Here is a 27,704-nt window from a genome sequence, read left to right as displayed (position 1 = left end):
TACCTGGCAATCGACGTGCGGTGACTCGAAGTGCAGGAGGATGATAATCGAGCTTTGAGCTCAACCGTCTTGGGTAAACTTCAGGGCGTTGTCGTGCGGCTCGGCGAAAACGTTATTCCAGTAGTCCTCGACTTTCTGACAAAGGCCTGCTTTGTTTTTCCACGATTCAAAGACTGTTTCGTATTTGCAAGTGACCCATTTGATCTCCTCCCAGAAAGCTTTCTCCACATCAAATCCGAACCGTTCGAGTACGTCGGGGGGACCTGACCATGCCCGCACATCCGTGCCATTCTCGTCAATTGTGGGAGTCGTCTCCCATCCCGTACCGAAAACGTTGTCTCCCGGGTTGAATTTCGGAAAGTTCGCATGGATAAAGAAGACGGGCGGAGCGGGCGCCACGGCTGGGTCATTCACCCTCCATTTGCCTTGTGAGGTCAGGGCGTAGTCTTCCCGTGGATCCGCTTGGGCCATAGCCGACCCCGAACTTTTATGCTCATCGAAATGCCCAATTGGTCGCACCGTCTCACTCACGGTATAGAACGGAGCTTTGAGTGCCGAGGCAGCGGCGACGAAAGTCTCCTTGTCCCCTTCTCCAGGACCTCCTTGGGTCAGCAGTCGGAAGTATTGTGAAGGACCGTAGAAGTTATAATAGGCTGCGAGTAAGAGAGGCAGGAAATGTGTTTTCTTAGACACGAGAATCACACCGGCCTCTGTTGACTGACGGGCCGTCATAGGTGGAACCGGTTGCTTCGAAATCTGGTAATATAGAGGAGATGCGGAGGAGAACCAGAAATCTGGCCAGGTAACTAGGCCAGTTGATTTGTATGGTTCCGAGTCGAGGAGATCCTCCGGTTTACCTAACGGGAAACAATCCGCATCCATCCAAATAACTTCTTCGAAAGAGGAGAAGAGGATAGCGAATATCTTGAGCTGATAGTGCTCGATAGCCTCCTTGCCCACGATGTCACCCATCACTAAGCACCGCGCATTCATATCCGGAAGTACCTCATTACAGATATGCTTCTCGTATTCACCCATGTCTTTCATATATACTTCGACGGGAAGCGTGGACCCAGCGCGGCGAAGCATGCGTAATGAGTTGATAAAGACTGGCATGTACGTCGAACCGGCGGTGGATACGATTCCTCGCGTGCCTGGGGTATGGCTATGGACCGGTTTCAAATCTCGTCCCGGTTTGCTGATCTCCTTCACAAATTGGTCATGCGCCCCTTCCAATAACCACAGACACTCCTCGGTCAACTTGGATAGATCGGGCCGTGGTATACCCTCATTGGGATCGAAATGAACCGCGGGCACATTGCCCTTGTTCGCCGGGGGAGGACATTTGGGCTCATAACGACTGAGGAGAGGGTGGAAGGTTTTCCAAAAGTCCTTTTGACGTTCGATGATGGGGACCTCGAAGGCCGTACTGGGTACGACAGAGACGGTGGATGAGGCGGTGGTCGGAGTCCAGTAAAGATAGACCGTGCAGACGAGGAGAGTGGCTAGCATGGCAAGGAAGACGGACCTCGCCCGGCCGGGCCTAAACAAACCCATATCTGAAGGCGGCCGCGGCCGAGGCCTGATAGTGGGTGGGTGTGGCTGATTTTGGGCGTCACGCAGCCGATGCAAACACGGAGGTGCAGGGGGATTGGTTTGGGCGAGCTGAGGGCGCACGGGCGCCGATCGACGATGTCGGGAGTTAGGCAAGGCAATTGGGACTGTTGGGGTTGGAATGTAGAGGTCCAGTCGGAAAGCGAAGGGAAGAAGGCACTAGACAGGGGTAGTGGCAAGTGGAAGGATGGAGATGAAGTTGGGGGAAGAAAGGCGGTCCCGGGTTGGCCTTGGCGATGCTCTCTCTAATCATCCCGACTTGCGTGCTACGAGACACGCAATGGCCTGAGAGGGACGCGGGCATCCAGGCGGCCATGTTTTAAGTATAACTCCTTGAGCTGCGAAGGCGACCCCAACGAAACCCAGGCATTTAACTACTGCAAACCTAATACACGTTCAACCTCGGCATCATTTGATCTTCATTAAGAGAACGTCTCCCACGATACTCCGCAGGAGGCCCGCATGAACTAGCGATTTGCCGCAACGATAGAACCCCCGTAGAATGTCACCATTTCCGGCTAGGAGGAACCAGTCGATCCTGGATCAAGGATCACCGAGTGGAGACCTGAGCCATTTCTCACGGCGCCCCGTCGAGAGTTCTCGTAGGCGACGACTAAGGCGCGGATCATCCTCCACCGGGAAGATCCCATATCCACCCCCCAACTCTTCCCTTTTCCCTCCCTTCTACTGTATATACCTCCTCCCCCTCGGCCCTACCTCATGGCAGATTGAACCTGCTCCGCTCCTCCATCCTCCGCCCGCCGCCTTCCGCCCTCCGGTGAACCGTATCGAGTCCCGCCGTTTCAGGCCCACTTTATCCCGTGCCCCGACTTCTCACTGCCAGATCCTCACCCGCACTGGTCGACACTTTCGTTCCCTGTGGCCAACGAAGGCCTCCCTGAAATCTACCCCATGGGACCCCTGCTAGGTGTCTGCCGCGATACTCGCTCGTAATGTCCGAGAATCCAACTCGCCCGGTGCGGGAGCCGGTGCGGGAGCCGGCCAAAAGCAAATCAAGCAAATCCCGCAAAACCGACCCGAATGCGCCGATTCGGAAACGGCGCAAGAGAACGGTGGTGAGCGGTGCTCCAGATGACTGCTTCACATGCTCTAAGCGAGGAGCTCGATGTGATCGACGACGCCCGTACTGCTCCCAGTGCCTCGAACTCGGCCGCGAATGCTCCGGGTACAAGACAACTCTTACGTGGGGGGTAGGAGTCGCCAGTAGAGGCAAGCTGCGGGGCCAGAAGCTCCCCGTCATGGATGAAGCGGCGAGCGAGTCCTCTGCGAAACCTTCCAAAGCACAGCAATCGACGCCTCTCAGCAGCCAGAGTCAAGCCCAATATTCGTCACAATCGTCCTCGACCACCCCACCGGCGGCAACGACAACTGGAATGGGCTTCTCTTCATTTGATGCAGGAACCTTCCACTCGTTTGACTCTGATTCTCGCCGTCCGTCAGCTGCGTCGAATGTGCCCGATGTGTCAAATGGAATGGCGTGGACAATGGACATGCCGGATCCCCAGTCGTGGTCCAGCATATCTGCAGCGCCTCCTCAGATATCCGGGCTTCCATTACCGACTCGACCGGCGGTGACGAGTCGTTCGAGCCCCAGCATATCTTCCGAGGTAACCCTTGCTTATGCACCCACTTTAAGTCCCGACACTAGTTTCGCTATACCATCTTGGCCCGTTGCGAGGAACTGGGCGGGCTCAAACACGACGTCCCCGCAAGACGCAGATGAGGAAATTGACAGAAACAACCCACAATATTCAATGCTGTGGGATGCAAGTCATTCGCCCTCGTATTCCCAGCTACTTCTGGCAAGATCCGTAGGGCGCACACCTCGCCTGCGGTACCTCATCAGTTATTTCGCCGAAGTCATTGCCCCTATGATCGTTGCTTTTGATACCCCGACAAACCCTTTTCGCACTCATGTTCTTCGCCTGGCTCAAGGTAGCGATGCCCTTCAAGAGGCAATTGCGACCTTGGCCACGAGCAATCTGCGACAGCGGCGAGAAAAGAATCACATGTCCACTGAGAGAACCCTCCCGGCACGTATGTCATCCTTGGCGCATCGTGCCCTTACCGACGAGGTGTTCCAAGATACATACGGGATCTCGATGGTAGAGGGTTATGCGCGGGAAGAAAATCACCACCGCGGAATGGCCGTGAAGGCCTTGAATGCCGACTTGGCAGACCCCCATCGCAGACTATCAGACTCGGTATTAGCCACACTGCTGATCCTTTGCTTATTTCATGGCTGCGACACCGGTGTTGCTGAGTTTCAAACACAGTTTGCCGGCGTCACCAGGCTCCTCGCAATTCGTATGCGGCATTCTCCCGTTCTGACAGATGACCTCAAGTGGTTCATTCGCATGTTCTCATGGTTTGACACGCTTACTGCAACCACAAATGACCGTGATGTACAGCTTCGCGGCAGGTGCCTGGAAATCAGCTCGACCACCGATGGCGAATGGGGGTTGGAGAACTTGGCTGGCTGCGATGGACGTCTCTTCAAGATGATCTCTCAGTTGGGCCGTTTGAACCTGCTCAGCCAGGACCAGAAGCCTAATGAGTCTCGGCCAGCCGATGTGACCATTCCTACCGCCTCACTACCTCCCTCCATGATCTTCCCCGGCTGGGATAGCGTCCCTTCAGCTGCTGAACCAGGAGCCACGGCGGGCGGTTATGGATTTTCCATGCCCACTCCACCCCAAAGCAGTGACCAGGCCCGAAAGCCTTCGTCTCCTGCTTTCTGGACCGAATGGCACTCATTACGGCAACGCCTCGAATCCTGGCGATTCGATCCACCATCTGCGCCACCCGCTGAGGCCTCGTTCCCCTCGCCGCCTCTGTCCGCTTCCACCTTGTCTTTCAATCCTTCCAACTTTACACCGACTCCTCCTACCCCACCCTCATACCAGGTGGCTAGCGAGAATCTTCAGGATGTCTACCAGATCTCTGAATGCTTCCGCCACGCGGCGCTACTTTACTGCGAACGACTCGCCGAGCCAAGTCTCCCGTCGCAACATCCTCGCATCCAACACCTCGTCCTTCTTGCCATGCACTGCCTCTGTGCTGTGCAGTCGGATGTGTACCTTCTCTGGCCGCTGTTCATCGTGGGTTCGGAATGTGTTCAAGAAGACCACCGTTCCGTCATTCGAAATCGTTGTAAGGATATTTCAAAAGACTCTGGATTCGTGAACAACATCTCTTGTCTGGAACTGCTGGAAAAGATATGGGAAGAACATTCTGATGAATCTTCATACCCTGTCTATCCATCCGAATTGGGACCTCCGCCTCCGCTGGATGGAAGTGGGGCACCCGTTACTTCTCAAGCGTTCCGCTGGTCTCGCGTCATGCAAGCCAAACGGGGTGATGGGGAGTACATGGTGGCATAAGTATTGTCTCGCCTCCTACTTTGATTAATACTTCAAGAATTACCACATGACTGACTACATACGGTGATTAATTTCGTTTTTGGCATCTATTTTGGCGGGTGGACGGGCTTTTTGACTATTGGCGACTTGGATCCCTGCTCATTTGGCGGATATGATACCATTCTTTGCGTCTCTATATTTTTTTGTTGATAGAATCTGCCCATGGTTCTCGTTAGTCACACAGGTGTGAAATGACCCGGGGGTTGCATTGTATATACACCTCACACTATACTCCTACCTCGGCCCAATCACTCATTGACCGGCTGGGCAATGGCCCGGCTTTTCTTTATGCGAGACTACCCTATAATTAAAAGACCAATAAGGCTTTCCAACGCAGGTTCTGCATTATTAATCCTCTATCAAGATGCGACTTAGTGGAGCACACATCGAACCTCCGGGCCGTGGCGGAACGTGGAAGTTATTACCGGCCACTCAAAGAGAAACGTCACAGCCACTCCACTTCACATGTAGCGCCAAAACAAGATCTAGCCCCTGAACAGATGGAAATGCATCAGCCCCTATTTGCAAGCATGGGCAGTAGGGCTCAGGGCAAGGGCAGCCATTGAACACTATGTGATCAGTGCGCGCACAACGCACAGCATCCAGGAAATCACAAGAATCCAAAATCCCAAAAAATGAGAAATATCACAAAAAAAAAAAGAGACTGGCCAGACCTTTGAGATGCGTCTTGACATCCCTAGGAGCAGGGCCACCCCGCAGGTTGTTTTGAAGCTCAGATCGAGCAAGGGGTAAATGATTCATCAGATCTCGCGCCAAACACCGATTCATCTATTTGCTATTGGACTAGGGGACAAAAATCTTCGTTTAATTAAACCAATGACTAACTTCCACCGTCTGAATCATAATAAAACCTTGAAAAATACAGGGAATCTTGAGAACAGACCGCAAGGACCATGCTCTTGTATTCGCACGCCTCCCCCTGAAAAGCAGAACTCAAATATGAAATATGCCAATGTACCAAGCCCGTTAGAATGTACACAAATACCCCAATTCTGTACGCTTACGCACAGAAAGTAGATCATAACTAGAGCAAGCTTGGAACATAGCAGTTTGTGCTCCTACAGGGCCGAGAGAGGCTGGGCCATGATATGCGCTCCATGCATCCAGCTCCCCGTTGGCGACCCACTTTGCAAGGTTCGGAGCCCCCCCCCCCTGTGTGCTGCGGCTTTCCTGTTGGCCCTAAATCCTTTCTTTTTTTTTTTTTTTTCCCAAAAGGCAACTGCACCTACCTCGGCTGTGCCCCAGCTGAGGCTCTCAGCTTATATCCGGGAGGCGAACAATAAAAATAGGACATGCCTGCTTTGTCAGAGTCGCAGAATCGTAGAGTCGTAGCTGTAATGTCATGGAGTAAGGCTGATATGACAGAGTCGGTCTATATCAGAAGATGCAAGACCTATATTAGACGATGCAAGACACCAAAATCTATGAACGCCATGTGCGACGCTGAACGATCGGCGGTGCATACTGGTGGCGCAGGACTGACCGGGCGCGAAGGGGCTTTCTCGAAGGGTGTTGACTCATCTACAACCAACCATTGTCATACGCCCTTGAATCAAGGATGAGCTCTGGAATTCTCGATTTATGCTCTGTAAGGACGCGCACCAGGTGTTTTTTTTGTTTATTCTATCCCTGCGGTTGGTGCGTGAGCGTAGCGGCGTGCTGAGCGCGTTGTGGTATTTGCGGTCAGCAGAGTCTGGTTTCTCCCTATACAGTGCGATTGTATGGGGCTATTGGCTTAGGAGTTTCAGCAGATCCCGTTACTGAGGAGTGGATTGGACGCCGTAACCTGCTGGGGCGAGTGGGTTCTATGGAGCCTGTCTCCTTCGCCATTTTAGGGCTCAGCTACGGTCGCACCGGATATTTTTCACGAACAATATTGATTCATGTTGGTGGCCGTTGCAATTTGATTAGCTTGAAGGTACTCCGTAGTGCCTCCATTTTCATTCCTTCTCATCGAGTAGATACTGGCACAGCTGTACCTATCTCCTACACAGGCGAGATTCGTGGTCAAGTACCCCACAAAGGCAAAGATTTTACGGTATTCAGCAATCTCGGCACTCATAGGACTGGCGGAGGATGCAAGTTGCGGTCTGCAAAGCTCGTCTGCCTGGCTCCGTTTTGGCCCAATACGGCGGTTGCTGCCCAGCGACGCAGCGGTAAAGCCCATGCGTGGTCCGTGATGTTGCCCAACGAGCCGGATACCGTCCATGTAGATAGCAGAGCCTGATGGAGACTTTGTTCTAGTTCTATTTCTTGCCATGGCAACACAGGTGGGTTGGCCTTTTGGATGGAGGTCTGTGGAGTCGAACCGCTGGACGAGACGGGATCATCCGTCGTAAAGTCCGGCGCAGCGATCGAATACCCGCGAGCCAACCATGGAACCGGACACTGGCATTATCACCGATACTTTGAGCCGTAGACTACATAGTAGGGAGCCAATATCGCAATGGGATCTCATTACCGAAAGGAGAGTGTGGGTGCATTGTCACCCGCGTGTTCATCCAGATGAACTGTACAAAGGGAAACGAGGCAGCCCTAATTCTCGAAGCCTGGCACATGGCGGCCCATCCAACGGAGGCTTGACACGCTGCGCCGATGCCGTGATCTTGTTCGCAAGTCAAAATCCCGGCCTCTTCAACCAGTAGCAGTCCAACTTGCACCAAACGTACTGATGGTGGCGACATCAGCCGTTCACACCCTTCTACGATAGACGAGTCATGGACGTTATCAAGAGTCATACGAACCAACGGCTACCTGAGTGTTGCAAAAGCAGTTGTCGCCCGAAACCGAGGGGCCTGTCAGGTAGTGGCAGATAGTGCAGTAGTCAAGAGGGTCTCCATCCGGACTAGTATGAGGGGTAAGAGCTGGTGGAGGTACTTTGTACATTTAGCATTTTTAAGTCGATAGAGACAGTCATGCTGTATTCATTTTTCAAACAACATCACTCAGAACTTGACTCGTAGCTGACACACAGCGTCCAAGTACAGAGACAGAGACAGAACCCTCGGCATGGATCTATAACAGAGGATAGACGGAGTATGTATAAAGAGTGAAATCCGCATACACGTAACAAACCCACACAAACGCCACGCTCCACCGCGCCAACTCGCACGCGCGCATATCCGTGATTGGGCGCGGTCCCATCTTCTTTTCCCTTTGATCTTGGGTTGAAAATTTCCCATCTCCACCCTCGCCCTTCGGCTCCATACAAACCCCCCTGGGTCCTATTCTCTCTTCTTCCACTATTTGGACTTCTTGCAAAGAGTCCTAACCCGGGATCTTCTTCACCTCTCTGGCATCGCCAAAACCCCCCTTTTTCGGGCTACCGAATACCGACGTTCAAATGCACTCTCAGCACATTCAGTGTCAACCCTCCTCTCTCCGATCGGAAACCGTACCACGGTGACGGTCCTACTCGACCTCTTTTTGACCTCCAGTTTGCTCTGTCGGCGTCTCTTTTTTCTTGGCTATTGCGCACGATATCCTGTATAATATACTCGGGTCTTTTGTTTTCATCTGTTTAGTTGTCTCTTACTACCTGTGATCTCTGGACGTCTTCCCAAGCTTCCAGTTGCCATCGGCTCATGCTCCCTCGATAATGTATCATTACTCCAGTCCACCACCGGGGTGGTCGACCTACGACTACAGTCAGTCGCCACCCACCTCGCCTCACTACGCCTACTACGCCTCTCAGTACGCCAACGCATACGCATCGCCTCGCGGCACGCGACGACACACCCGCAAGGCCAGCTACACGGCCACCAAAGACCCCAGCTATTACTCGGGGCACTCGCAACCTTACTACGAGGCGACGCCAGAATATGGCATGCCGCGCAAGCACGATCATGTAAGTGCTTCTTTCGCGGGCTCGCCCAAACACCGTCGCACCCATACGACCGGTCATCCTGCGGGGGGTGGCCTCGGCACCGGTACCGGCACCGGATTCAGCTCGCAATGGCAGCACCAGCCCATCTTCGTAGATGTGGTTGACGATGCATTCGATGTTCCGCGCTACGCTTCGCGCGAGCAGCCCCGACCTCGCCCAGGCCGTCCCCCGGCTTCGACTCCCAAACGAGATGGCCCCCCAGGCCACCGTCGCGCCGCTTCGACCTCTCATCGCAAATCAAATCCACCCGCTGATTCTCACTTTTACTTCAATCAGGTTCCTAACAACGAGGACATCGAATCAGCCCGTCGCTCCCATGCTCGTCGCCAGTCCACTTCCACTCGCACTCCGAACAAGCCCAAGCCCGCTCCCGCCTCCAAGCCGCCACCCGTCGCCACCGAGGATGATGCCGAGCGCGCCGGAATCCCACCCGGCTACTCGATCAAGAACTGGGACCCTACCGAGGCCCCCATCATTCTCCTCGGCAGTGTATTCGACGCCAACTCTCTCGGCAAGTGGATCTACGACTGGACGGTTTTCCACCATGGCGCATCGACACCCATGGCCGATGTGGCAGGCGACTTGTGGCTTCTGCTGATCAAACTCGCGGGCAAAGTAAAGCGAGCCGATGAATGTCTTCCGCGCATCCAGCGCCAGGAAGCGGCAGAAGTGGTTGAAGACTTCCTGGAAAGCGGTGATCGACTGTGGACGCGGTTCAAGAAGCTTCTCAAAGCATGTGAGATGTTCATGTGGAAGGCTGCCAAGCGGGAAGGTGGCAAGGGCCCGGTTTCCATGGGCCGCAATGCAGGCTGTGAATTTGTCGACTCGATATTCGGCCGCGACCGGGAGCTTGAGAACACGGAGAAGCTGATGAACAGTATCCGGCTGTGGAATATGCGGTTCGACGCCAACTGTGAAGACATCCTTCGCCGACCGTCTGCCAAATAGACGGTTACATACAACAAGAAAAGAAAAGAAAAGAAAAGGGAAGAATTGATATTTCACACCGAGAGGAACCATCCCGACAGAGATTATACGTTTGATTTTTGTTTTATACCGGGAGCATTTTGATATGCATTTGCCGCGCGTTGGGTTTGGCTTCGGCTGGCTTTACTCGCTACACGGGTGCTCTGCTTGTTTTGGATTCCCATGTCGTTTTTGTTCCGTCCCACATGTGCGGACACCCCCAAAAGAATATTGGTTTCGGCGCTTCTTTTTTTACTCTGATTTCGTTTCCATCTCGGGGCGGCGTCTTCTCTATTTCCTGGCGTCCTCGGCTTTGATGCCTCGGCTGTCGAGTTATGTCCTTTCATGCGTCGTTGATGTTTGTGTCATTCTGCTTCGATGATACCATCCTGCGATTACTTATATTACTTTTTCCTTCGTCGTCTCCTATTGTTGATTCCCTGCTTTGATTGCCGAGCACTTGTGCTACCTGTTCTGTCTTGATTTTAGTGTTGGGTCTTGAGGAGGAACCGGGTTGTAGATAGAACCACGACCTCAGCGGTTGATAGAACCACATGTTACACTCGTTAATCTTTCAAGCCTGTAGTACTTACTGTCTTCTCCACCGGAGGAAGCAATACATCTCGTATCGTCATTATTTCCACGTAGACCCAACATCCCCGCCGTACCGTAGTTACCCAGATAGGCAGTGATGTGAGAGTAGCAAGGGTGCGGCGCGTAGCGCTGCACAGTACCTACGTCCGCGTTCTAGATCATCCTTCCCTGTACGCCCGAAAGCAGGTACCTCGCTGCAATGACGCCAAAGGCTGATGTCATCAACCAATGCGTTCATGTCAAGAGGTGCCAACGGCCAATGCGTGCATGTATGCAGGTGATGATGCTTGCCACTGGCTCTAGCTTGCTCCCGAGCGGTTGGTGGGTTGGTGTGGACTCCTGTGTGCCCCGTGTGGCGACCCTATCACGACGAGCGGGGTGATCCTAGTGTGTCACATAGGGCGGGGTGCTCTTGCAGCTTACTTGGCGCAGTGTCAAATGCAACTCTGTACACGTTGGCGACTGTGCGCGTGTTGGCCATGTGGCTTGTATTAGCGCTTAGTGTGGTTGCCCTATGCATGTTCGTTCATTGGAGGTTTGCCTTGCGGGGTTATCGTTGGTTGGAGCTTGGAAGCTGCTAACTATACCTATTGTCACGCAATCGAGATAGCTAGAGGTGCAAGTCTTTCGTAATTAAAAGAGGTTTTTATCAACAAGATCGATTATTTGTTTCAACATTACGTCTTGCCCAGTAATCTATGGGCTTTGTTCCAATGCTATCCGTCTCTCTACGCTGTCATCATTAGTAGGATCAGTGCTCATCTTTCGGGCAGAGTTGGTCAAAAAATAAAATAAGAAAAAGAAAAACCAGACCTGCAAGCGCTAAAGGAAAATCCTTGGCAATTATATCTAACGTTGGACAATCGATTCTTGGCTCTAGTGGGGATGTCTAGCAACAGTAACTCTAAATTGTAAGCCGTTAGAGCTCTGGTCTAACGCTTACCTGGACTACTCCGATCTTCATATACTGATACCCCCCAAAACCCATCATCTTTCTGCATACTTTGCCATGTTTACAATTTGCCAAATTGTGTCCCATGGACTCGAGTGGGGGAGGTCACGGGACCATGGGCACAGATCCAAAGCCAAAGTTTCTTCATATGCTCGTTGACATCATCTGCAGAACAATGTGATTTGACGCGTGATCCGGAGACCATCGTAATTCCCTGCCTCTTCTCCCTGCCCAAGGATCTAAATATCATTCCGAAGATCCACGCTCCTTCTCGACGCATTTTCTGCAACCCGCTCGTGTAATATTGCGATCTGCCGAGTACTGGGGACCAACCGGGTTACTAGGGATGAATCCTCGCGCGTCTCCACCGGGATCAAATTGAAACTTGAGTTTTCCTTCGCTTCCCCCTTTCAACCTCAACTTCCTGCAGCGTCCGACATAGCGTCCCTCGGTCCCTGGGATCCCTAGCGCTTCCCTGCTCCCTCCGATTCACGGACATGGTCCGGCCGCACGAACGATGCAGAATGGATCTCCTCCGCACCAGACCCACGTGGACGGCCGCAGCACGACCGTCCATATGGGACCGTTTCAAGAGCCATTTTCATATGAGACCCCCGGAAGACGATGAACCCCAGTCTTGGTGGATCGCTTCGACTGCCATCCCGCTGGTGGCGGCTGCTGCCGGGCCGCTGGCTAATGTTATGTCGATTGTCGCGCTAGTCATGCCTTGGAGAAGCAAGATAATTGCAGATGAAGTGGGACCAGGTGGGAATATCATGCAAGAAGGATATCCTGATCCTCACTGGTATGGATCTTCAAATCAACCAGAAATACTGTGGTCATTCCTGACTGTGTCGATAGGATCACTGCGCTGAACGCCGTTTCGCTATTCTGCGGTGTAGTTGGGAATCTCTTCTTACTTTTTAACTTCACTACTATTGTTCGCTACATCATAGCGTTGCCGGTGACCATCGTTTTGTGGTTCCTTGCTACTGGGATTGTGAGTGAAGAGTCATGCACCTCTTAACTTGACCTAACAGCCGTCTATAGTTGTGCGGCCTCACCGCGTCACTATCAATATACAACCCACCCATTGGACCGACCGATATCTACTCGCAAGCCTACTGGAGTGCTGTCATCGCGGCCATCATCTACTTCATTTTGGCCTTTCTTTTGATGATCAACATGTTCGGGTACTTTTTGGGAAGATACCCGCAGCATTTCTCTCTAACAGACGACCAACGGACTCTCATCTTACAAATGACTGCTTTTGTGATCTGGCTGCTCGTTGGCGCTGCCATTTTCCAAAGGGTGCTAGGGATCTCATTTGCAGATGCGTTATACTTTTCCGACGTCACAGTATTAACCTTAGGCTTCGGCGATGTGACTGCCCATACGCCTGTTGGGAGGGGTCTGATCTGGCCATACGCGGTGATTGGTATTATTCAACTGGGCTTGGTGGTTGGGAGTATTCATCGATTCGCGCGGGAAGTCCATTATGACAACGTCGTCCGAAAACATATCGAACAAAAGCGACAGTCTACCTTTGATCGAACTCTTACCTTGGACGACCCCCATGAACCCCCGGAAGCAACACCTGCGCGAGGAAATGGAGTTGTTCCGCCGGAGGATACCTATCATCAGCACCATCGACATCAGCCAATCCGCCACACTATCCACGCCTTTGCTAATAACCGCCGACCTAAACTCCTGGTGATGAGAGAAGAAAAGGACCGGTTTGATGCCATGCGCGCAATCCAGCATGAGACCATACGGTTCCGTCGCTGGAATGATCTGGTTATCAGTATTATCGCGTTTGGCATTGTGTGGAGTTGTGGAGCTGTCGTGTTCTGGCGACTGGAGCACGACATGACCTACTTCGATGGTCTCTACTTTTGTTTCTGCTCCCTGCTCACCATCGGCTACGGCGACATCACACCAAAAACGAATGCGGGACGACCTTTCTTCATCATGTGGTCCCTCATTGCAATCCCAACGATGACAATGCTCATTTCGCAAATGAGTGATACGATTGTTGCCGGCATCAAGCAGTCCACGGAAAAGTTCGCCGATTATACTGTCATGCCTCAGTCTAAATCATACCGGTCTTGTCTGTCTCATTTCCCGCCTCTCCTGCGGATGCTAGAACGTCACGAGGAGAAACAGCGGGTGAAGAGTGGGTTCCCAATCGGCGCCCTAGCGGAGGATGTCGAAGATCCAGAGAATGAGTCATCATCAGCTCAGGGTGCCGAGAAAACGGCACCGCCTCGCAGACATTCGAATGAGGAGCATCCGATCAGAACAATCGAAGAACTCGCCCTGGAATCGAATCCTTCACCCTTCGAACTGGCACAACAGCTCGTGTTTGCCATCCGACGCACCACACAGGATGCGCGTGAGGGTAAAAAGAAGCGATACAGTTACGAAGAATGGGTCGAATACACGCGCTTGATCCAGTTCACCGACCCGAAATCACGACCAACCTCTTCGACCATTGGAACCCAACGTACTGGAGACTATAGTATTTCGGTCGACGAGGATGAGTTTGGCGTCTTGAACTGGGATTGGATCGGTGAGAACAGCCCCATGCTAGCGCACAAAACTGAACCGGAGTGGATATTGGACCGGCTCTGTGAGAGCTTAATTCGCTACGTGAGTACGCAGGAGCAGGCTCGAGCTGCTCAGGATCAGTCTGATGACCAGGTTGAAGAGCCGACGTTGCAGAAGCAGAGGGATCTTGGTATCGATGAGACTTGAACATATTGGAAGCATACTAGGATTGCGTGCGCGTTTGCTTTGTGAAATACCCCTCCACATTTGATGTACAGTACATATTTTGCTCCAAAATGCCTATAAGCTAACTTTGGAAACGACATCTGGAGGACACTCAAGTGCTTGCTTCTTGAAGTTTAACGCTTTTTTGCATCACTCCAAACATTTTTTTCATCATCACTTGGCCCATGGAGACCCATGAAATAGAGCTGACCTTTGTCTGCTCGCTCGCGATTTCCTTTTTATTCGTTTCATCGCTGGCGCCTAGCCAGGTAACCCAATTTCACATTCCAATACTGCGATATGGTTAGCGTATTGTGTAGGTTTTCATGCGTAAGAGGCGGTGCACCGGCTCCACTTAACCCCAAGTCAGCTACATCCCTGAGCCTCGCCGACTCGGACATATTTCAACCTCTCCGTGTACCAAGACATAGGCCTGCTTCTCAGAGAGAAAGCCAACACAATGACATCAAAAATCCCAGAATTTCGCCTCATGTGCCAGGACTCTGCCTTCATAACCGCTTTCGATGAAGCCCTGAGCAACCTCTGGCCCGACTACGCACCGAACAAAATCAAAATCACCAGTTTCAACGAGCGCCTAAACAGCCTCCCACCTTCCATAAAATTCGACCTGGTCGTCTCCCCGGCAAACTCTTATGGCCGTCTAGACGGCGGTTTTGACCACGCTATTTCGAGGACATTCAGCCCGCAAGATGATTACCACGCCATAACCCGCGCGGCACAGCTAGTCCTCTACGACAAGTGGAGAGGCTTTGCCCCACCCGGTACATGCACCTTAGTTGAGTTCCCAGAGAACCTGAAGAATAACGATCGGGGCTGCAAATGGGTAGCGCTGTGTCCGACGATGCGAGAACCAGAGAATGCTAATTGGAACCGCGAGGTGGTGTATGAGTGTGTCTGGAGCCTGCTGTGCCAAGTGGAGGGTTACAATCGCAGATCCTCAGAACAGATTCGAACGGTTCTTATGGCGCCGTTAGCAGCCGGTATCGGGAAAGTGAGTAAGGAGCGCTGGGCGGCTCAGACTGTTACGGCGATGAGGCATTTTGTTGAAGCGGTTGAGAGGCCTGAAAAATGGAGTTCTTTGCAGTGGGATAGTATTGAGAAGATTTGTGATGAAGTTTCTGAGACTTGGAAGGATAATTAGAGTGTCAATGGGCTTGATTTGGATGGTCTTTTCATGATCAAATGGTGAACTTTTAGTTGTGATAGGTACATTGCCTCTTGTTTCCTAATAGAACTGTTTAACCAGCCCGGAGCTTGGGAAAAGAGAGACTTAAGCCCAAAAAGCTGGCAATAGCACGGGCAATTCGGGATTCCAAGACTTCCGGGCCTTCAGCCACATCAAAAGACCTCTAGCGCGTTAAATCGTTCTGTAAGAGTCACTTTTCCGCGTCCTCCTAGCCCGCCAAGGCCTGGGCACAGGGAATTAGTTCATTAATCCCTGTCACCGCCGGATCACGAAGTCGGAGCCCGTGGAAAGCCCGAATGCAAGTAAGACGGTCTGGCCCCAAGTCCCTGACAATCCCCGAATGGACCGCTAAGTTTCCATTTCTCCTCCCAAAGCACGGCCTCCCTCTTTTCTCTCTGCACCCACATCGGTCAATACTTCCCCACCATATCGATCGAACAATCTACATTCAAAATGTCGGGTCTCATGCCCGATGTGCACGACTCTGCGGATATCCCCGCAGAGCCTCATCTACAGTCACGGTTGGTGTTGGCTTCTCAAGCTCATAACAAGAGCGATAATGCTGATAACGGCGCCTTTCTTTGTTTGCCGAAAACAGAACAGGTTTCAAGTCTTGATTCTAAGTTCGAAGACCATCCGGTACTCCATGCCAGTCGCAGTATTCCTACCTCCTCGAACGACGACGACGGTCGCGTGGCCACCGAGGATGAAGTGCGTGATCTCCTCCATGTCGTTGACAAAATTCCCGGTCGGGTATGGGTAGCATGTATTGCGGGTATCCTGGAACGCTTTGTCTGGTACGGGGCGACCGCTCCTCTACGTGCGTGGTATACTCCCTATTGATAACGTTGCCTGGCTGATTGTATTCACAGAGAACTACCTGCAAAATGCACCCGGGGGTGAGGTTCCCGGAGCACTGGGATTGCACCAGGCCACTGCATCGAACATTGTAAACGCACTCTTCATTGCGTCATATATCACGCCTGTGCCTGCTGCCGTTGTTGCCGACAGCTGGCTGGGCCGCTACAAGACCATGATATACTCTGCTATGTACCACGAACCCCGTATCCTACCCACTTGGCTTGTTTGGTGGCTAACTCTATAGCAGCATCGAGGCAATCGGCGCATCAATTATATTTGGGACGTCCCTGCCCGTCGCCATTCATGAGGGAGCTGCTTTGGGCGGAGTAATCGCTGCCTGTATCCTGATGGCCCTTGGATCAGGGGCATTCAATGCTACCGTGGTCCCATTCATTGGTGAGCTGATTCCCTAGCATCGGACGTACCAGTCCAAAGACTGATCTCGATTAGCCGACCAATATGACGAGGAGGAGTTTCGGATTGGGATAGAAAAGGGAAAGAGGGTTGTAACTAGCCGGGAGTTGACCATTACCTATATTTACAACGTCTATTACTGGTGAGCTGATCGATCCCCTTTTGTTGCCGCGCAACTAACTCCCAAACAGGACTATCAATATTGTGGGGTTTGCGGCCGATTCTACGCCGTTGTTGGAACGGTATGTTGGCTTTTGGGTCGCGTACTTGATTCCATGCTGCGCTATGTGGTTAGCCTTGATCCCGATTCTCCTTGGGCGCAAGCATTTTGGTAAGTGTATATTGTCAGGCCTAGAAATCCATATACTAACACGAAGATACAATAGTCCGGGCTGCGCCAACGAGCAATATCATGTCCCAAGCATGCACTGCCTTGCGATACGGGATCGCCGGTGGCTTCAAGATGGATACTGCAAAGCCGGATGCTCAGCTTTATCGACACGGTCGTCAGGTTCCCTGGACAGATTCATTCATTGAAGACATCAAGTTAAGTCTTCTAACTTGCCGAGTATTGTAAGTTGATACACTTCCTAGTATACAATCAAAGCTGACACATACACAGGCTTCTGTTCCCGATCCACTGGCTCTGCTATAACCAGACTTTCAACAATTTGATTTCTCAGGCTGGGCAGATGGTCACTTACGGTATTCCGAACGACATGATGAAGATTGCTGGGGCCATTTCGGGAATCATTGTTGCGCCGATCATCCAGAAGGGACTCTATCCTTTCCTCACAAAGAGACGAGTCTCATTTGGACCGATCGCACGCATGACAGTGGGATTCCTTATGCTGACGCTCGCTATGGCTTATACCACGGTGGTTCAGAAGCTTATTTACCAGGCTGGGCCATGCTATGATACCCCCCTCGCATGTGCTGCTGCCAATGATCGCACAATTCCTAACCAGGTATCGGTATTTCTCCAAATCCCCATCTATTTCGGTGGAGCGTTGGCGGAGGTTTTCTGCTTTACTACGGGAACCGAGTATGCTTATAATCAGGCCCCGAAAAGTATGAAAACACTGGTTCAAGCAATCTGGCTCGCCATGGGTGGGCTTGGCGCCTGTCTAGCCCTGGCCTTCACCCCGCTCACTAAAGATCCCCATATGGTCACGATGTATGCCATTCTGACCGGGCTTCTGGGTGGGGCGAGCTTCTTGCTGTGGATTCTATTCCGGGGCCTGGACAAGGTGAAGGTCAAGGAAGACGTTGAGTAAGGGAACTTCTTCGGCTCATGTATGGAGGAGAAGTCGATGCGTTGTTGATAGACATCCACGGGAGGAAGGGGATTTCAAAATGGGCTGTGTGGGATGTGAGGGAACGGAGGGACTTTGGGGGTTTTCGAGATTGATTTGGTGATTTGAATTTAAACAGAATGAGAGAATGAGAACAAATGCTTGAAGTTCGAATAGAGTCTTGATCGAGTCTTGAATGGTCAGTTCGTCTACCATAGGGTCATCTCTGATACCTCGCGCCATACCAACCTCCCCTTGGCGACCGCTAGTTGTTCTAGAACACCACCAACCCAAGGAGACCGATGCAAAGAGGTATTCTTGACTATACCGAGGAAACTGATGGACCTTCTGAAGGTGCCATTTTCACTTGTGTTGTCACCTCGCCCATCGGCAGACCCCTTCGTACATCCAGTACCAGGCTTTGACTACCCGAAGTTCTTCACGATGCTATCGAACCGACCGATCACTCTTTCAGGACGCCTAAATCCTTCCTTAGCGTGTTCTAGTGGACTGTCATATCCAACAGAGCTGAGAACCCCCACGGATCAGCAAGCTTCGACAGTGGAGTCAAGGGATTTGGGACGATTCTGCGATGCAGAAGACTTAAGACATGGCCGAGGGCAACTTCGAGAGCATCCCCGCCGAGTTTACACTTGAATGCCACCCGTTGAAGCGAGCCACAGAGACGATGCGCCTGTTATTGTTTCCAATAAAAGATAGAGCCATGTGGACTAGGACTGGTAGCTTATCGAAAGCTTTGCACAGCCTCTATGATGGATTCATTGGCGCATTTGAAGTAGCTATCTCCCAGGAGCAAAACCGAGCATTATTAGAATGGCGTCGGGAGTGTGTTAATTATACAACTGTGTCCAAAAGCAACGTATAGTGTGTACAGGGTCACCTATACCCTCTAGTCTTACGATCCCCATTTGGGTATCCCGGGAGTATATCACGGAGTAGACGGAAGCGTCACTGAGCGATTTAACAACATCCGCGGTCTTCCGCCACTAAATTCTCCAGGGTTTGTTGACTACGAATCCAATGACAGGGCATCACTTATTAAGGACCGAACGCAAAATGTACGTGGCGAACATCACCTCATAGTGCTTGTCGGGACAACCACGGATTCAAGTTTGGCTACCCAACCATCGATCAAACCACTCCGCCCAGCCAATTGCCCTTAGGCCAATCCCAGAACAAACAAGATTTGGTGGCACCGAAGAGCTCACACAAATGGGTTGTGCGGAGAAGCGACCACGGTGATGGTAAATGTTGTCGTCACCATCGAATCATCACCGCCACCTTCCCCAGCTCATAAATATGGAGATTGGGCACATGCCCATTTGTGTGTTGTCTGAACTTGACAATAATAATTACTGACACACAACCACACTTGGTACGCCGTCTTCTCTTCATCCTTTCTGACCTTGCTGGAAGTATGAGAAGGGAGGAGGACGCTAGCGAAGTGGAGTGACGAGCTCGTGCTAACCATAACAGCCACAAGTATTCATTATGCCTACCTCGAAGAACCTTTCACAGAGCCAGGATCCGAAGTCCACCAGATCACAGGGATCACAGACCCAGGACGCGAGCCAGAAGTCTCAAGAAAGCAGCTGGTCGCCCAACCAGCTACTGGCTACCCACATGGACGCGGCCGGCCACCCTGTGCCCGACCCCGTTATCGATAGCGGCAAGGGTAAGCAGTCGAAGGAGTTCGACGACGACGCCGACGTCTTCGATGCCATGACGGCGGACTTTGACTAAGGAATGCTATTTCAAATGAGACAGTTGCCAGATTGCAGTTCAAAAAAAATTATCAAATGAAATGAATTGACTGTGCAATAAGTGGAGACTTCCAGTACAAAGTTCATAGATTTAGTTCGTTGGAGTAGAGCTAGTCTAGTGCTGCTGTCATTGCCCTGGCAACGACCAACACACCGCGCTGCAGCTAATGGAGCGACCAAAGCACTGCATAGTCTCTTCGATCCGAATAATCGCTTTCTTTGCTATTTTCTTTGTTCCATTCCATCCTTTGCCTTGCATTGCACGAAATGCCCGCGTGGTAAAACTCGTGGCCGAGTCTGTTTACATCCAGCGATTCCCCGCGGGGACGAACACATTGAACCGCCCAACTTGAAACTTGAACTTCAAGGTAACAACGCGCAACAGTACCGGCCCCCATCCCATTCCACTCCTTATCTTTTCCTTGTGTCAACAAATTCAACCCAATCCCCTTTTCCTGTGTTTTATTCGATTCAGTGCATGTACAATCATCTCCTTCTTCGACGACGCGAGGCCGTCAACGCTTGTGTGCAGCTATTGAGGGACCACAGCAGGGAAATGGCGCTGGACTCGCGCTTCTTTCGACACATCGGCCAGAGCACCGGGCCTGGTTCGATCTCTTCTGCGACCTCTTCCGAATCCTCCGCCATGACCGGCATCACCTCCCCCAGCGTGGTCTCGACCTCGGCCTCCACCGCCACCTTTGTATCTACAGCCTCCAGTCCATCACTTCGCGCTCGCGAAAGCGTGTCAGTACCTGTGAACCGAGATGGAGCCGCGAGCCCGTCACCAGGCGGCAATGTGCGCGTCGTGGTGCGCGTTCGCAAGTTCCTCCCCAGAGGTACGTGCAGAGGGAGCTGCGGAAGAGGTATCGGGTCTGCATCTAACGTCCTGTCACAGAGATCGAACGCAACGCAGAATGTCTCATCGCGATGGACCCGCACACTCAAATGACGCAGCTGAAAGCACCGAAGCGCAGTGCAGGCGATCTGGGGAAACCGAAATCACAAGCCCGTGGCAAAGTCCTCGACGACAAGTCATTCACATTCGATAACTCCTTCTGGTCGCACGACGACGAGGATGGACACTATGCCCACCAGGAGGATGTATACAACTGCCTGGGCGAGGAGTTCCTCGACCACAACTTTGAGGGGTACCACACCTGTATCTTTGCCTATGGACAGACCGGTTCTGGTAAGAGTTACACCATGATGGGCACTCCGGAACAACCGGGCTTGATTCCCCGTACCTGCGAGGATCTTTTCCAGCGCATTGAGACCTCGCCATCTCCCGACATCAGCTACAACGTCCGAGTATCGTATTTCGAGGTATACAACGAACATGTACGAGATCTCTTGGTGCCACGCACGGATCCTCCACATTATCTCCGAATTCGCGAGTCTCCATCGGAAGGTCCCTATGTCAAAGACTTGACAGAGGTAACTGCCAGGAACTACACGGAGCTGATGAAGTTTATGCGGAAGGGTGATGTTTCCCGGACCACCGCTAGCACGAAGATGAATGATACTTCGTCTCGATCTCATGCCGTTTTTACGATCACGTTGAAACAGATTCATCACGATCTTTCTACAGATGAGACAACGGAGCGCACTGCTCGCATTCGGTTGGTCGACCTCGCGGGTTCGGAGCGCGCCAAATCTACCGAAGCAACAGGTGCCCGGCTCCGTGAAGGTTCAAATATTAACAAGTCGCTCACTACGCTCGGTCGAGTCATCGCGGCTTTGGCAGACCCGAAGAAGGGCCGTGGTGGAAGAAAGGGCAAAGAGCTGGTACCGTACCGCGATTCGATCCTTACGTGGCTCTTGAAAGACAGTCTTGGTGGAAACTCGAAGACAGCAATGATTGCATGCATTTCACCAGCGGACTACGAAGAAACTCTCTCAACACTACGATATGCCGACCAGGCCAAGCGCATCCGCACTCGTGCTCGTGTCAACCAAGATCATGTATCTGCAGCCGAGCGTGACGCGCAAATCGCAGAAATGGCGGAGACCATCCGCACTTTGCAACTCAGCGTGAGCCAGGCGACAGTCCACCAGCGCGCAAGTGAAGCTCAAGATGAGAAGTTGGATGAGTACCAGCAAAAGGTCGAAAAGATGCAGCGACTCATGGAAGAGACCAAAATGGTCAGCGAGTGCAAGATCCGTCAGCTACAGACGGAGAATGAGGCTCTGCGTATGCACTTGAAGCTCGCCCTGGAGAGTATCAGGAACCCCATTCCATCCATCACCATCGAGAAGCGACAGCCCAGCATGGCCTCATTAGCAGACGAGAAAATGTCCCCTGATCATGACCAGGAAAACCGCGAGGGTTCAACCGTTGATCCCACCGACTCCGAAGCGGACGTTTGGGAAGACGATGAGGCCATTACCGACGAAGACGACGAGAATGACGAGGACGACGAGGTACATCATCTGATGCAAGCTCGCATGCAAGATCTTCTCGGCGACCTGAGTGTCTTCAAGCGCAAGCTGGCAACAGATCACGAACGATTCCGCCCTAACGAGCAACCGAGGACGCGAAAACGACGAGCTCTTGGAACAATTGCTGGCAATGTACGCTAGTGCCTGTGGATTCATTCATTTCTGTTTTGTGATGATTGGCGTATAAACCCGGTGTTGGCGGCGGAGTCTTTGTTTCAGCCCTTTGCTTGGACTGAGGCCTCGTTTTCGGACAGAAGCCTAGAATCGACCGCGTGCGGATCATCCCTGTCTCTTATTTTGTCTATTTCTATGATAGCGCGATTACCCCCCCTGCGATGAATTATGAAAAACTTTACGAGTTCATATTTTGAAGGCGATGGTTGTCTGTCCCCGCTCGTGTCTGGCCTGTAAAAGGGTAGGCACGGTAATTTCCGAAATCACTTTTACCTCCGTACTCTTCCAACTTGATTCCCGGGAAACACATGCGAAATCTTCATTTTTCAGCTTTGCGTAGGCGTGGGGACGGTGCTCGACCTTGATGATTGGGCTCAACCTGGATTTGTCCTGCCTCAACGTTAGTGCTTACATTTCACTCTCGTGCAGTCCGAACGAGCGTAAACGATATAACCTCCCTCCTTCCCTTCTTCAGAGGTAAAATATCTTCCTAAACACAAACTTCATATCCATAGCTCCAAATCCGATTACCAGAATGGTGTATACCCTTTACGAAGGCTTTGTTCTCCAGACAAAGCGGGCTTTAACCACACTTTCGCATATTCTTCACAAAGCCGAGGAGCAGCCCAACGCTTCCAGTCTTCCGTCCTGTCGACTCCACGACGGCATGAAATCACTCAGCTATCAAGTGTTCGCGGCAACCACGCAAGCATCGCTAGCTTTAGCTAAGCTTACCGCCGAATCAGTTCCAACCGAAGACACGAGTAAGGAGGTTGTCTATACATATGCGGAAATGTACGCTCGCATCGACAAAGCGCTCCTGGCCCTCGACGCGGTTGACAAAGACGTGATCCTCGAACACTGCGAGACTGTCACGCCCGTGCTTCTGGGAGAGAATATACTACCTCTGTCTGGGATTACATACGCGTGCATTATGCAGGCTAACATCTTCTTTCATGTATCCACTTCCTATGGCATCTTGCGCAAGGAAGGCGTGCTTCTAGGCAAGGTGGATTATATTTTACCTTTTGTAACTTCCTGAGGCTTAGCGTTAATCAAGGGTTTGACTTGAAAAAAATTGCACAGAACCACCAGTCCTCTTCGCGTTTGTAGCTTCTGCGTAGTGCTGTTGATCCTATCAGGACCCGCACATTTCGGATTTATTTTCCGGGGATCAAGTCGAAGAGTGGAGAGGTAAAACAGATTTCCAATATTACTGTACCTTCAGGTACCCTTTTAGGGGCCGGACACGAGCAGGGGCAGACAACACTGTACATAGTATGTTCTTTCACCATGTAAGACGGAGCAGATCCAATGGAATCTCTAGGACGTCGCCTCGTAGCCGGAGAACTCAGAGACATCTCGCAAAGGCGTAAGTTGTTTCAAGCCAGTCAATATACCTGGATTTTGTGTTCCAAATTGTCCCCATATACAATGTTCTTTACGATGGTCTTGCAGCGACTCAGGTTAGGGCTGTGGGACTTGGTGGGCCGCTTATGGCATCACTTTTTCCGTGAGTCAACCCTCCCTCCCCACCAAGCGTTTGAAGATCCAGCAAGCCCCTCGCACCCCGAGATTGAGTCATCCAAAATGACCGACCCCGTTGCCTCGGCGCCGACCCAATCGCCTGCGGCCGCTGCGCCTGCCCCGGCACCATCCCAGCCCGCGATGCAGCCTTCCTCGCAGCAAAACCTCCCCATCCGCGACTCCAAGCCCGCGAAAGTCCCCGCACAGAAGGACAAGCAACAAAAGGGCAAGGATGCCGCGCCTGCCGCTGCCGCTGTCGGCGCTGATGCGCCCACTGATGGTGGAACCAAAGCACTCACACCCGCGGAATTGAAGAAGAAGGCCAAGGAAGAGAAAGCTGCTCGCCGCGCAAAGGAAAAACTTGAAAGAGAGCAGGGCGGAGCTGGTGCTGCTGGCGGTTCAGCTCCTGGTGGTGGTCAAGGTCGTCCTCCGGCTACACCGAAGAAGGACGCTGCTGGTGGAGGCGCATCGCAGAAGGGCCAGAAGGCTCCTCCGCCGCGCCGCGGATCAGGACCCGGAACCGTCACTCAGACGCCCGCCGTCGAGCAGAAGAAAAAGAAGGATGATAAGAAGGTCGCTGTCTTCGGACATTTATATGGCCAACAACGGCGGACTACTATCGCTGGCGCTGGTAAAGAAGTGCACCCTGCAGTCCTGGCATTGGGGTTGCAGTTGAGGGACTACGTCGTCTGCGGCAGTAGTGCGCGATGCGTCGCGACTCTGCTGGCCTTCAAGCGGGTGAGTTTTGTGCATATCATACATACTGTCTGGCGGTGCATACTGATTTGGAGTTATTCAGGTCATCGAATCCTACGACACACCTCCGAACAACTCGTTGTCGCGCCACTTGACCACCGTCCTCTCGCATCAGATCACATATCTCTCCACTTGTCGACCACTCTCCATTAGCCAGGGTAACGCGATTCGTCAGTTGAAGCTGACCATTTCCTCTATCGACCCATCAACCCCCGAAGCCTCGGCCAAGGCAACCCTGTGCGAGTTTATTGATGGATATATCCGGGAGAAGATTACCCTTGCCGACCAGGTTATCGCCCGCAGCGCGGCACAGAAGATTCAGGATGGCGATGTGATCGTGACATTCGCCGGCAGCTCGATCGTCAAGCAGACTCTCCTGCAGGCACACAGCGAAGGAAAGCGCTTCCGAGTATCAATCATCGACTCACGCCCGCTCTTCGAGGGCAAGAACCTGGCTCGCGCACTGGCAAATGCCGGGCTCGATGTGCAGTATTCGCTCATGCACGGTGTCAGCCACGCCATGAAGGATGCAACCAAGGTCTTCCTCGGTGCACACGCCATGATGAGTAACGGGCGTTTGTACTCGCGCGTCGGAACCGCTTTAGTAGCCATGTCCGCCAAGGAACGCGCAGGAGGCGTCGAAGTCCCCGTCATCGTATGCTGCGAGACAGTCAAATTCACCGACCGCGTGGCTCTCGACAGCATTGTGGTCAATGAAATCGCCGACGCCGACGAGCTGATCTCCAACCAGCTACCGCAACAGGTGACCGGCCTCGCTGACCCAGCTGCATTCACTGCTGCACCCGTCGACCCTAAAAAGGGCGGCAAGCCTGCCCCCAAAGAACCTACACCCGCTCCCTCTGCTTCCTCCCGTGCCCCATCCACTTCACCTCTCACCGAGTGGAAGGATACGTCCAACCTGCAGCTGCTGAACATTATGTACGATGTCACGCCTGCAGAATATGTGGACATGGTTGTGACGGAAATGGGCAGCTTGCCGCCCAGTGCTGTCCCTATCGTGCATCGGATGAGCACGAACATGTGAGATATGAATTGTTGTTTCTTTTAGCATACTGCAAAAGTTGAGGGTACCTTGACTTCTTTACATCAGGGACCATTTTTTATTCTTATGAGTCTTTCTTCGAAGGGGTATGTTTTGTTAGAGAATTTATCTTCAGATTTGCATTTGATCTGTCTCCTGGGATGTCTTTGATATGTAGGAAGCGGAGGTTATCTACAAAAACCTGAAGCATACCTGAGCACCAAATTCAAGTTAAAACAAGACAGAGAAGTCTTTCATAATGCGCACCCACTTCTTTTATACCATCCTTCAATCCTTTTGTTACATGACTACTTCCGCCAGTGGCCCGGTTGCTTTTTCTCATCTCCATAATAGTTAAGCATCCAAGGAGGCCGAAGATAGGAAGCACGCCAGACATCCATATGAGCCCACTCAGACCGGTCATACGTATCAACGTATTCGAAGACAGACATGTACATCCATCCAACATCCTCCTCACTCTCTTCCGTTGTCCCATCGTGCCAGTCGGGGTCAATTTTGTAATTCCTCTCCTCGGGACTCAAATCGCCCCATTGCTTGTACAGAATTTTAACGACGGGCATATCCATATGGACCAAAGACTCCAAACAGATATCATCAACAAATAGGGCGAAGTTAAACCGTGCTCCAAAAGCGTGTTCAGGCCCAGGAATTTCATTTTCTCTCTCCGAATGCCATCTAATTAGCCTTTGTAGTGTTTCAGGCGTGTCAACAACTTTTGGCAGTTGTTCCGCCACCCAATCATTAAAATGATCGCGCACCTCATGCGAAGTCACGCCTTTGAACTTCGCTGGCTCGTCATGAATCACGAGATCATGGGCCTCTAGGAGCTCTGTTCTTTCTTCTCCAGGTGGCAAGCAAAGTTCCAATGATTCTTGCACTTCTTGCTGAATGAGCTGGAGCATTTTATGCCACGCAGCATCGTCTTTGAATGAGCATCGATAAATGCAAAAGCCCCATGGAAGATTTGGCTTTCTCTGGAAAGTCTCCGATCGTGTCATTCGGATCCCTTCAAGTGGGATATCCCTTCCTGATGGTCCCATGGTTGACATTTTGCGGAGAATTTGACATGGCTGGCGGATGATTTGACATGGCTGGCGGATGATTTGACATGGCTGGCGGATGATTTGACATGGCTGGCGGATGATTTGACATGGCTGGCGGCGGAACCAAGTAATGGCTCGCGGTTTAAAGAGCAGCATTTCAGCGGGAGATCATATCAAGGAAAATGGTCGCTTTACCCTCGCTTTTGCTCGAGTGACTGGATAGGGGTGGGAAATGCCTCAATGCTAATTATTTCCGCAGAGAAATCATAGGATTTCATACTAAAGCCACACCATGCCCCTTAGTAGTGCCGGCTAACGTCCGTTCCTAGTGGATAAGACGAGAAATGAAACATCAAGGCTTGGGCCCCACTATAAATCAGTAGTTCAATCGAATGGGGCAGGGTCTAAAGCTAAATCCCTACCATAGTGAAACATGTTCAATCCAAAATAGGGGACCGACTCCATGGAAATTAAATCCCTCGGCCGACCTGTTCTTGCATATCCACTCAAGATCCTACGGCCCGGATCGGGCCCGACGAAGGATCCGAGTCGGTTAGTTCCGGATTTACAATCAGATCCACTTCAGGGAAGAGGGTCTTTTAATTTGTTCAATTCCTACGTGCATCAATTAGTCTGCCAAGCAACTCCACGCTTCGGCTCATTCCTTTGCTCTAAAGATGGTATGATTGCCTAAAAAGCCTGCCGGCATCAGCGTGAAATTACTATGTGGGGCTTCTGAAGTTTTAATCGGGATTAAGGACTGAATACGGACGAGTATTCACGAGATGGAAAACGAAAAGAAATACTAGAGAGACAACCAAAAGAAGTTAGGTGAAAAATCAAAAGGAGAAGGCAGAAAAATACACACTTCATATGGTTGTTAAATG

The 27,704-nt window shown here is 51.8% G+C and overlaps 12 protein-coding genes across 12 annotated transcripts; 9 read left to right on the top strand and 3 right to left on the bottom strand.

Annotated features, from left to right (window-relative positions):
- Positions 1-60: 60 nt before the first annotated feature.
- Positions 61-1,557, bottom strand: N7498_000814 (alpha-mannosyltransferase; the record flags this gene model as incomplete). The annotated part of the gene is made up of 1 exon (XM_058447877.1): positions 61-1,557. One exon carries the CDS (start codon positions 1,555-1,557, stop codon positions 61-63), a length of 1,497 nt encoding a protein of 498 aa, XP_058313288.1.
- A 1,010-nt stretch (positions 1,558-2,567) lies between these two features.
- Positions 2,568-5,018, top strand: N7498_000813 (Zn(II)2Cys6 transcription factor; the record flags this gene model as incomplete). The annotated part of the gene is made up of 1 exon (XM_058447876.1): positions 2,568-5,018. One exon carries the CDS (start codon positions 2,568-2,570, stop codon positions 5,016-5,018), a length of 2,451 nt encoding a protein of 816 aa, XP_058313287.1.
- A 2,000-nt stretch (positions 5,019-7,018) lies between these two features.
- On the bottom strand, positions 7,019-7,287 carry N7498_000812 (uncharacterized protein; the record flags this gene model as incomplete). Its single annotated transcript, XM_058447875.1, is given in 2 exon segments — positions 7,019-7,051; positions 7,069-7,287. The coding sequence occupies 2 exon segments, from the start codon at positions 7,285-7,287 to the stop codon at positions 7,019-7,021; spliced, it is 252 nt and encodes an 83-aa protein (XP_058313286.1).
- A 1,389-nt stretch (positions 7,288-8,676) lies between these two features.
- Positions 8,677-9,912, top strand: N7498_000811 (uncharacterized protein; the record flags this gene model as incomplete). The annotated part of the gene is made up of 1 exon (XM_058447874.1): positions 8,677-9,912. The coding sequence occupies one exon, from the start codon at positions 8,677-8,679 to the stop codon at positions 9,910-9,912; it is 1,236 nt and encodes a 411-aa protein (XP_058313285.1).
- Positions 9,913-11,973: 2,061 nt separating this feature from the next.
- Positions 11,974-14,233, top strand: N7498_000810 (potassium channel family protein; the record flags this gene model as incomplete). Its single annotated transcript, XM_058447873.1, has 3 exons — positions 11,974-12,281; positions 12,338-12,476; positions 12,527-14,233. The coding sequence occupies 3 exons, from the start codon at positions 11,974-11,976 to the stop codon at positions 14,231-14,233; spliced, it is 2,154 nt and encodes a 717-aa protein (XP_058313284.1).
- Positions 14,234-14,711: 478 nt separating this feature from the next.
- N7498_000809 (uncharacterized protein) lies at positions 14,712-15,413 on the top strand (the record flags this gene model as incomplete). The annotated part of the gene is made up of 1 exon (XM_058447872.1): positions 14,712-15,413. The coding sequence occupies one exon, from the start codon at positions 14,712-14,714 to the stop codon at positions 15,411-15,413; it is 702 nt and encodes a 233-aa protein (XP_058313283.1).
- Positions 15,414-15,911: 498 nt separating this feature from the next.
- N7498_000808 (Proton-dependent oligopeptide transporter family) lies at positions 15,912-18,010 on the top strand (the record flags this gene model as incomplete). Its single annotated transcript, XM_058447871.1, has 7 exons — positions 15,912-16,278; positions 16,331-16,508; positions 16,567-16,715; positions 16,770-16,875; positions 16,925-17,064; positions 17,120-17,306; positions 17,356-18,010. The coding sequence occupies 7 exons, from the start codon at positions 15,912-15,914 to the stop codon at positions 18,008-18,010; spliced, it is 1,782 nt and encodes a 593-aa protein (XP_058313282.1).
- Positions 18,011-19,540: 1,530 nt separating this feature from the next.
- Positions 19,541-19,792, top strand: N7498_000807 (uncharacterized protein; the record flags this gene model as incomplete). The annotated part of the gene is made up of 1 exon (XM_058447870.1): positions 19,541-19,792. The coding sequence occupies one exon, from the start codon at positions 19,541-19,543 to the stop codon at positions 19,790-19,792; it is 252 nt and encodes an 83-aa protein (XP_058313281.1).
- Positions 19,793-20,010: 218 nt separating this feature from the next.
- Positions 20,011-22,395, top strand: N7498_000806 (kinesin-3 family protein uncB; the record flags this gene model as incomplete). Its single annotated transcript, XM_058447869.1, has 3 exons — positions 20,011-20,180; positions 20,362-20,651; positions 20,711-22,395. The coding sequence occupies exons 2-3, from the start codon at positions 20,369-20,371 to the stop codon at positions 22,393-22,395; spliced, it is 1,968 nt and encodes a 655-aa protein (XP_058313280.1). The 5' UTR covers positions 20,011-20,180; positions 20,362-20,368.
- A 568-nt stretch (positions 22,396-22,963) lies between these two features.
- On the top strand, positions 22,964-23,470 carry N7498_000805 (DUF1993 domain-containing protein; the record flags this gene model as incomplete). Its single annotated transcript, XM_058447868.1, has 1 exon — positions 22,964-23,470. One exon carries the CDS (start codon positions 22,964-22,966, stop codon positions 23,468-23,470), a length of 507 nt encoding a protein of 168 aa, XP_058313279.1.
- Positions 23,471-24,018: 548 nt separating this feature from the next.
- On the top strand, positions 24,019-25,756 carry N7498_000804 (translation initiation factor eIF2B subunit delta; the record flags this gene model as incomplete). Its single annotated transcript, XM_058447867.1, has 2 exons — positions 24,019-24,693; positions 24,755-25,756. 2 exons carry the CDS (start codon positions 24,019-24,021, stop codon positions 25,754-25,756), a joined length of 1,677 nt encoding a protein of 558 aa, XP_058313278.1.
- Positions 25,757-26,061: 305 nt separating this feature from the next.
- Positions 26,062-26,814, bottom strand: N7498_000803 (uncharacterized protein; the record flags this gene model as incomplete). The annotated part of the gene is made up of 1 exon (XM_058447866.1): positions 26,062-26,814. One exon carries the CDS (start codon positions 26,812-26,814, stop codon positions 26,062-26,064), a length of 753 nt encoding a protein of 250 aa, XP_058313277.1.
- Between the last annotated feature and the right edge of the window lie 890 nt (positions 26,815-27,704).

This window comes from Penicillium cinerascens, assembly GCF_028974065.1.
Source record: "Penicillium cinerascens strain IBT 15544 chromosome Unknown contig_16_segment0_segment0, whole genome shotgun sequence".
Classification (NCBI taxonomy): Eukaryota; Fungi; Ascomycota; class Eurotiomycetes; order Eurotiales; family Aspergillaceae; genus Penicillium; species Penicillium cinerascens.
This window is presented reverse-complemented; position numbering and strand designations above follow the sequence as displayed.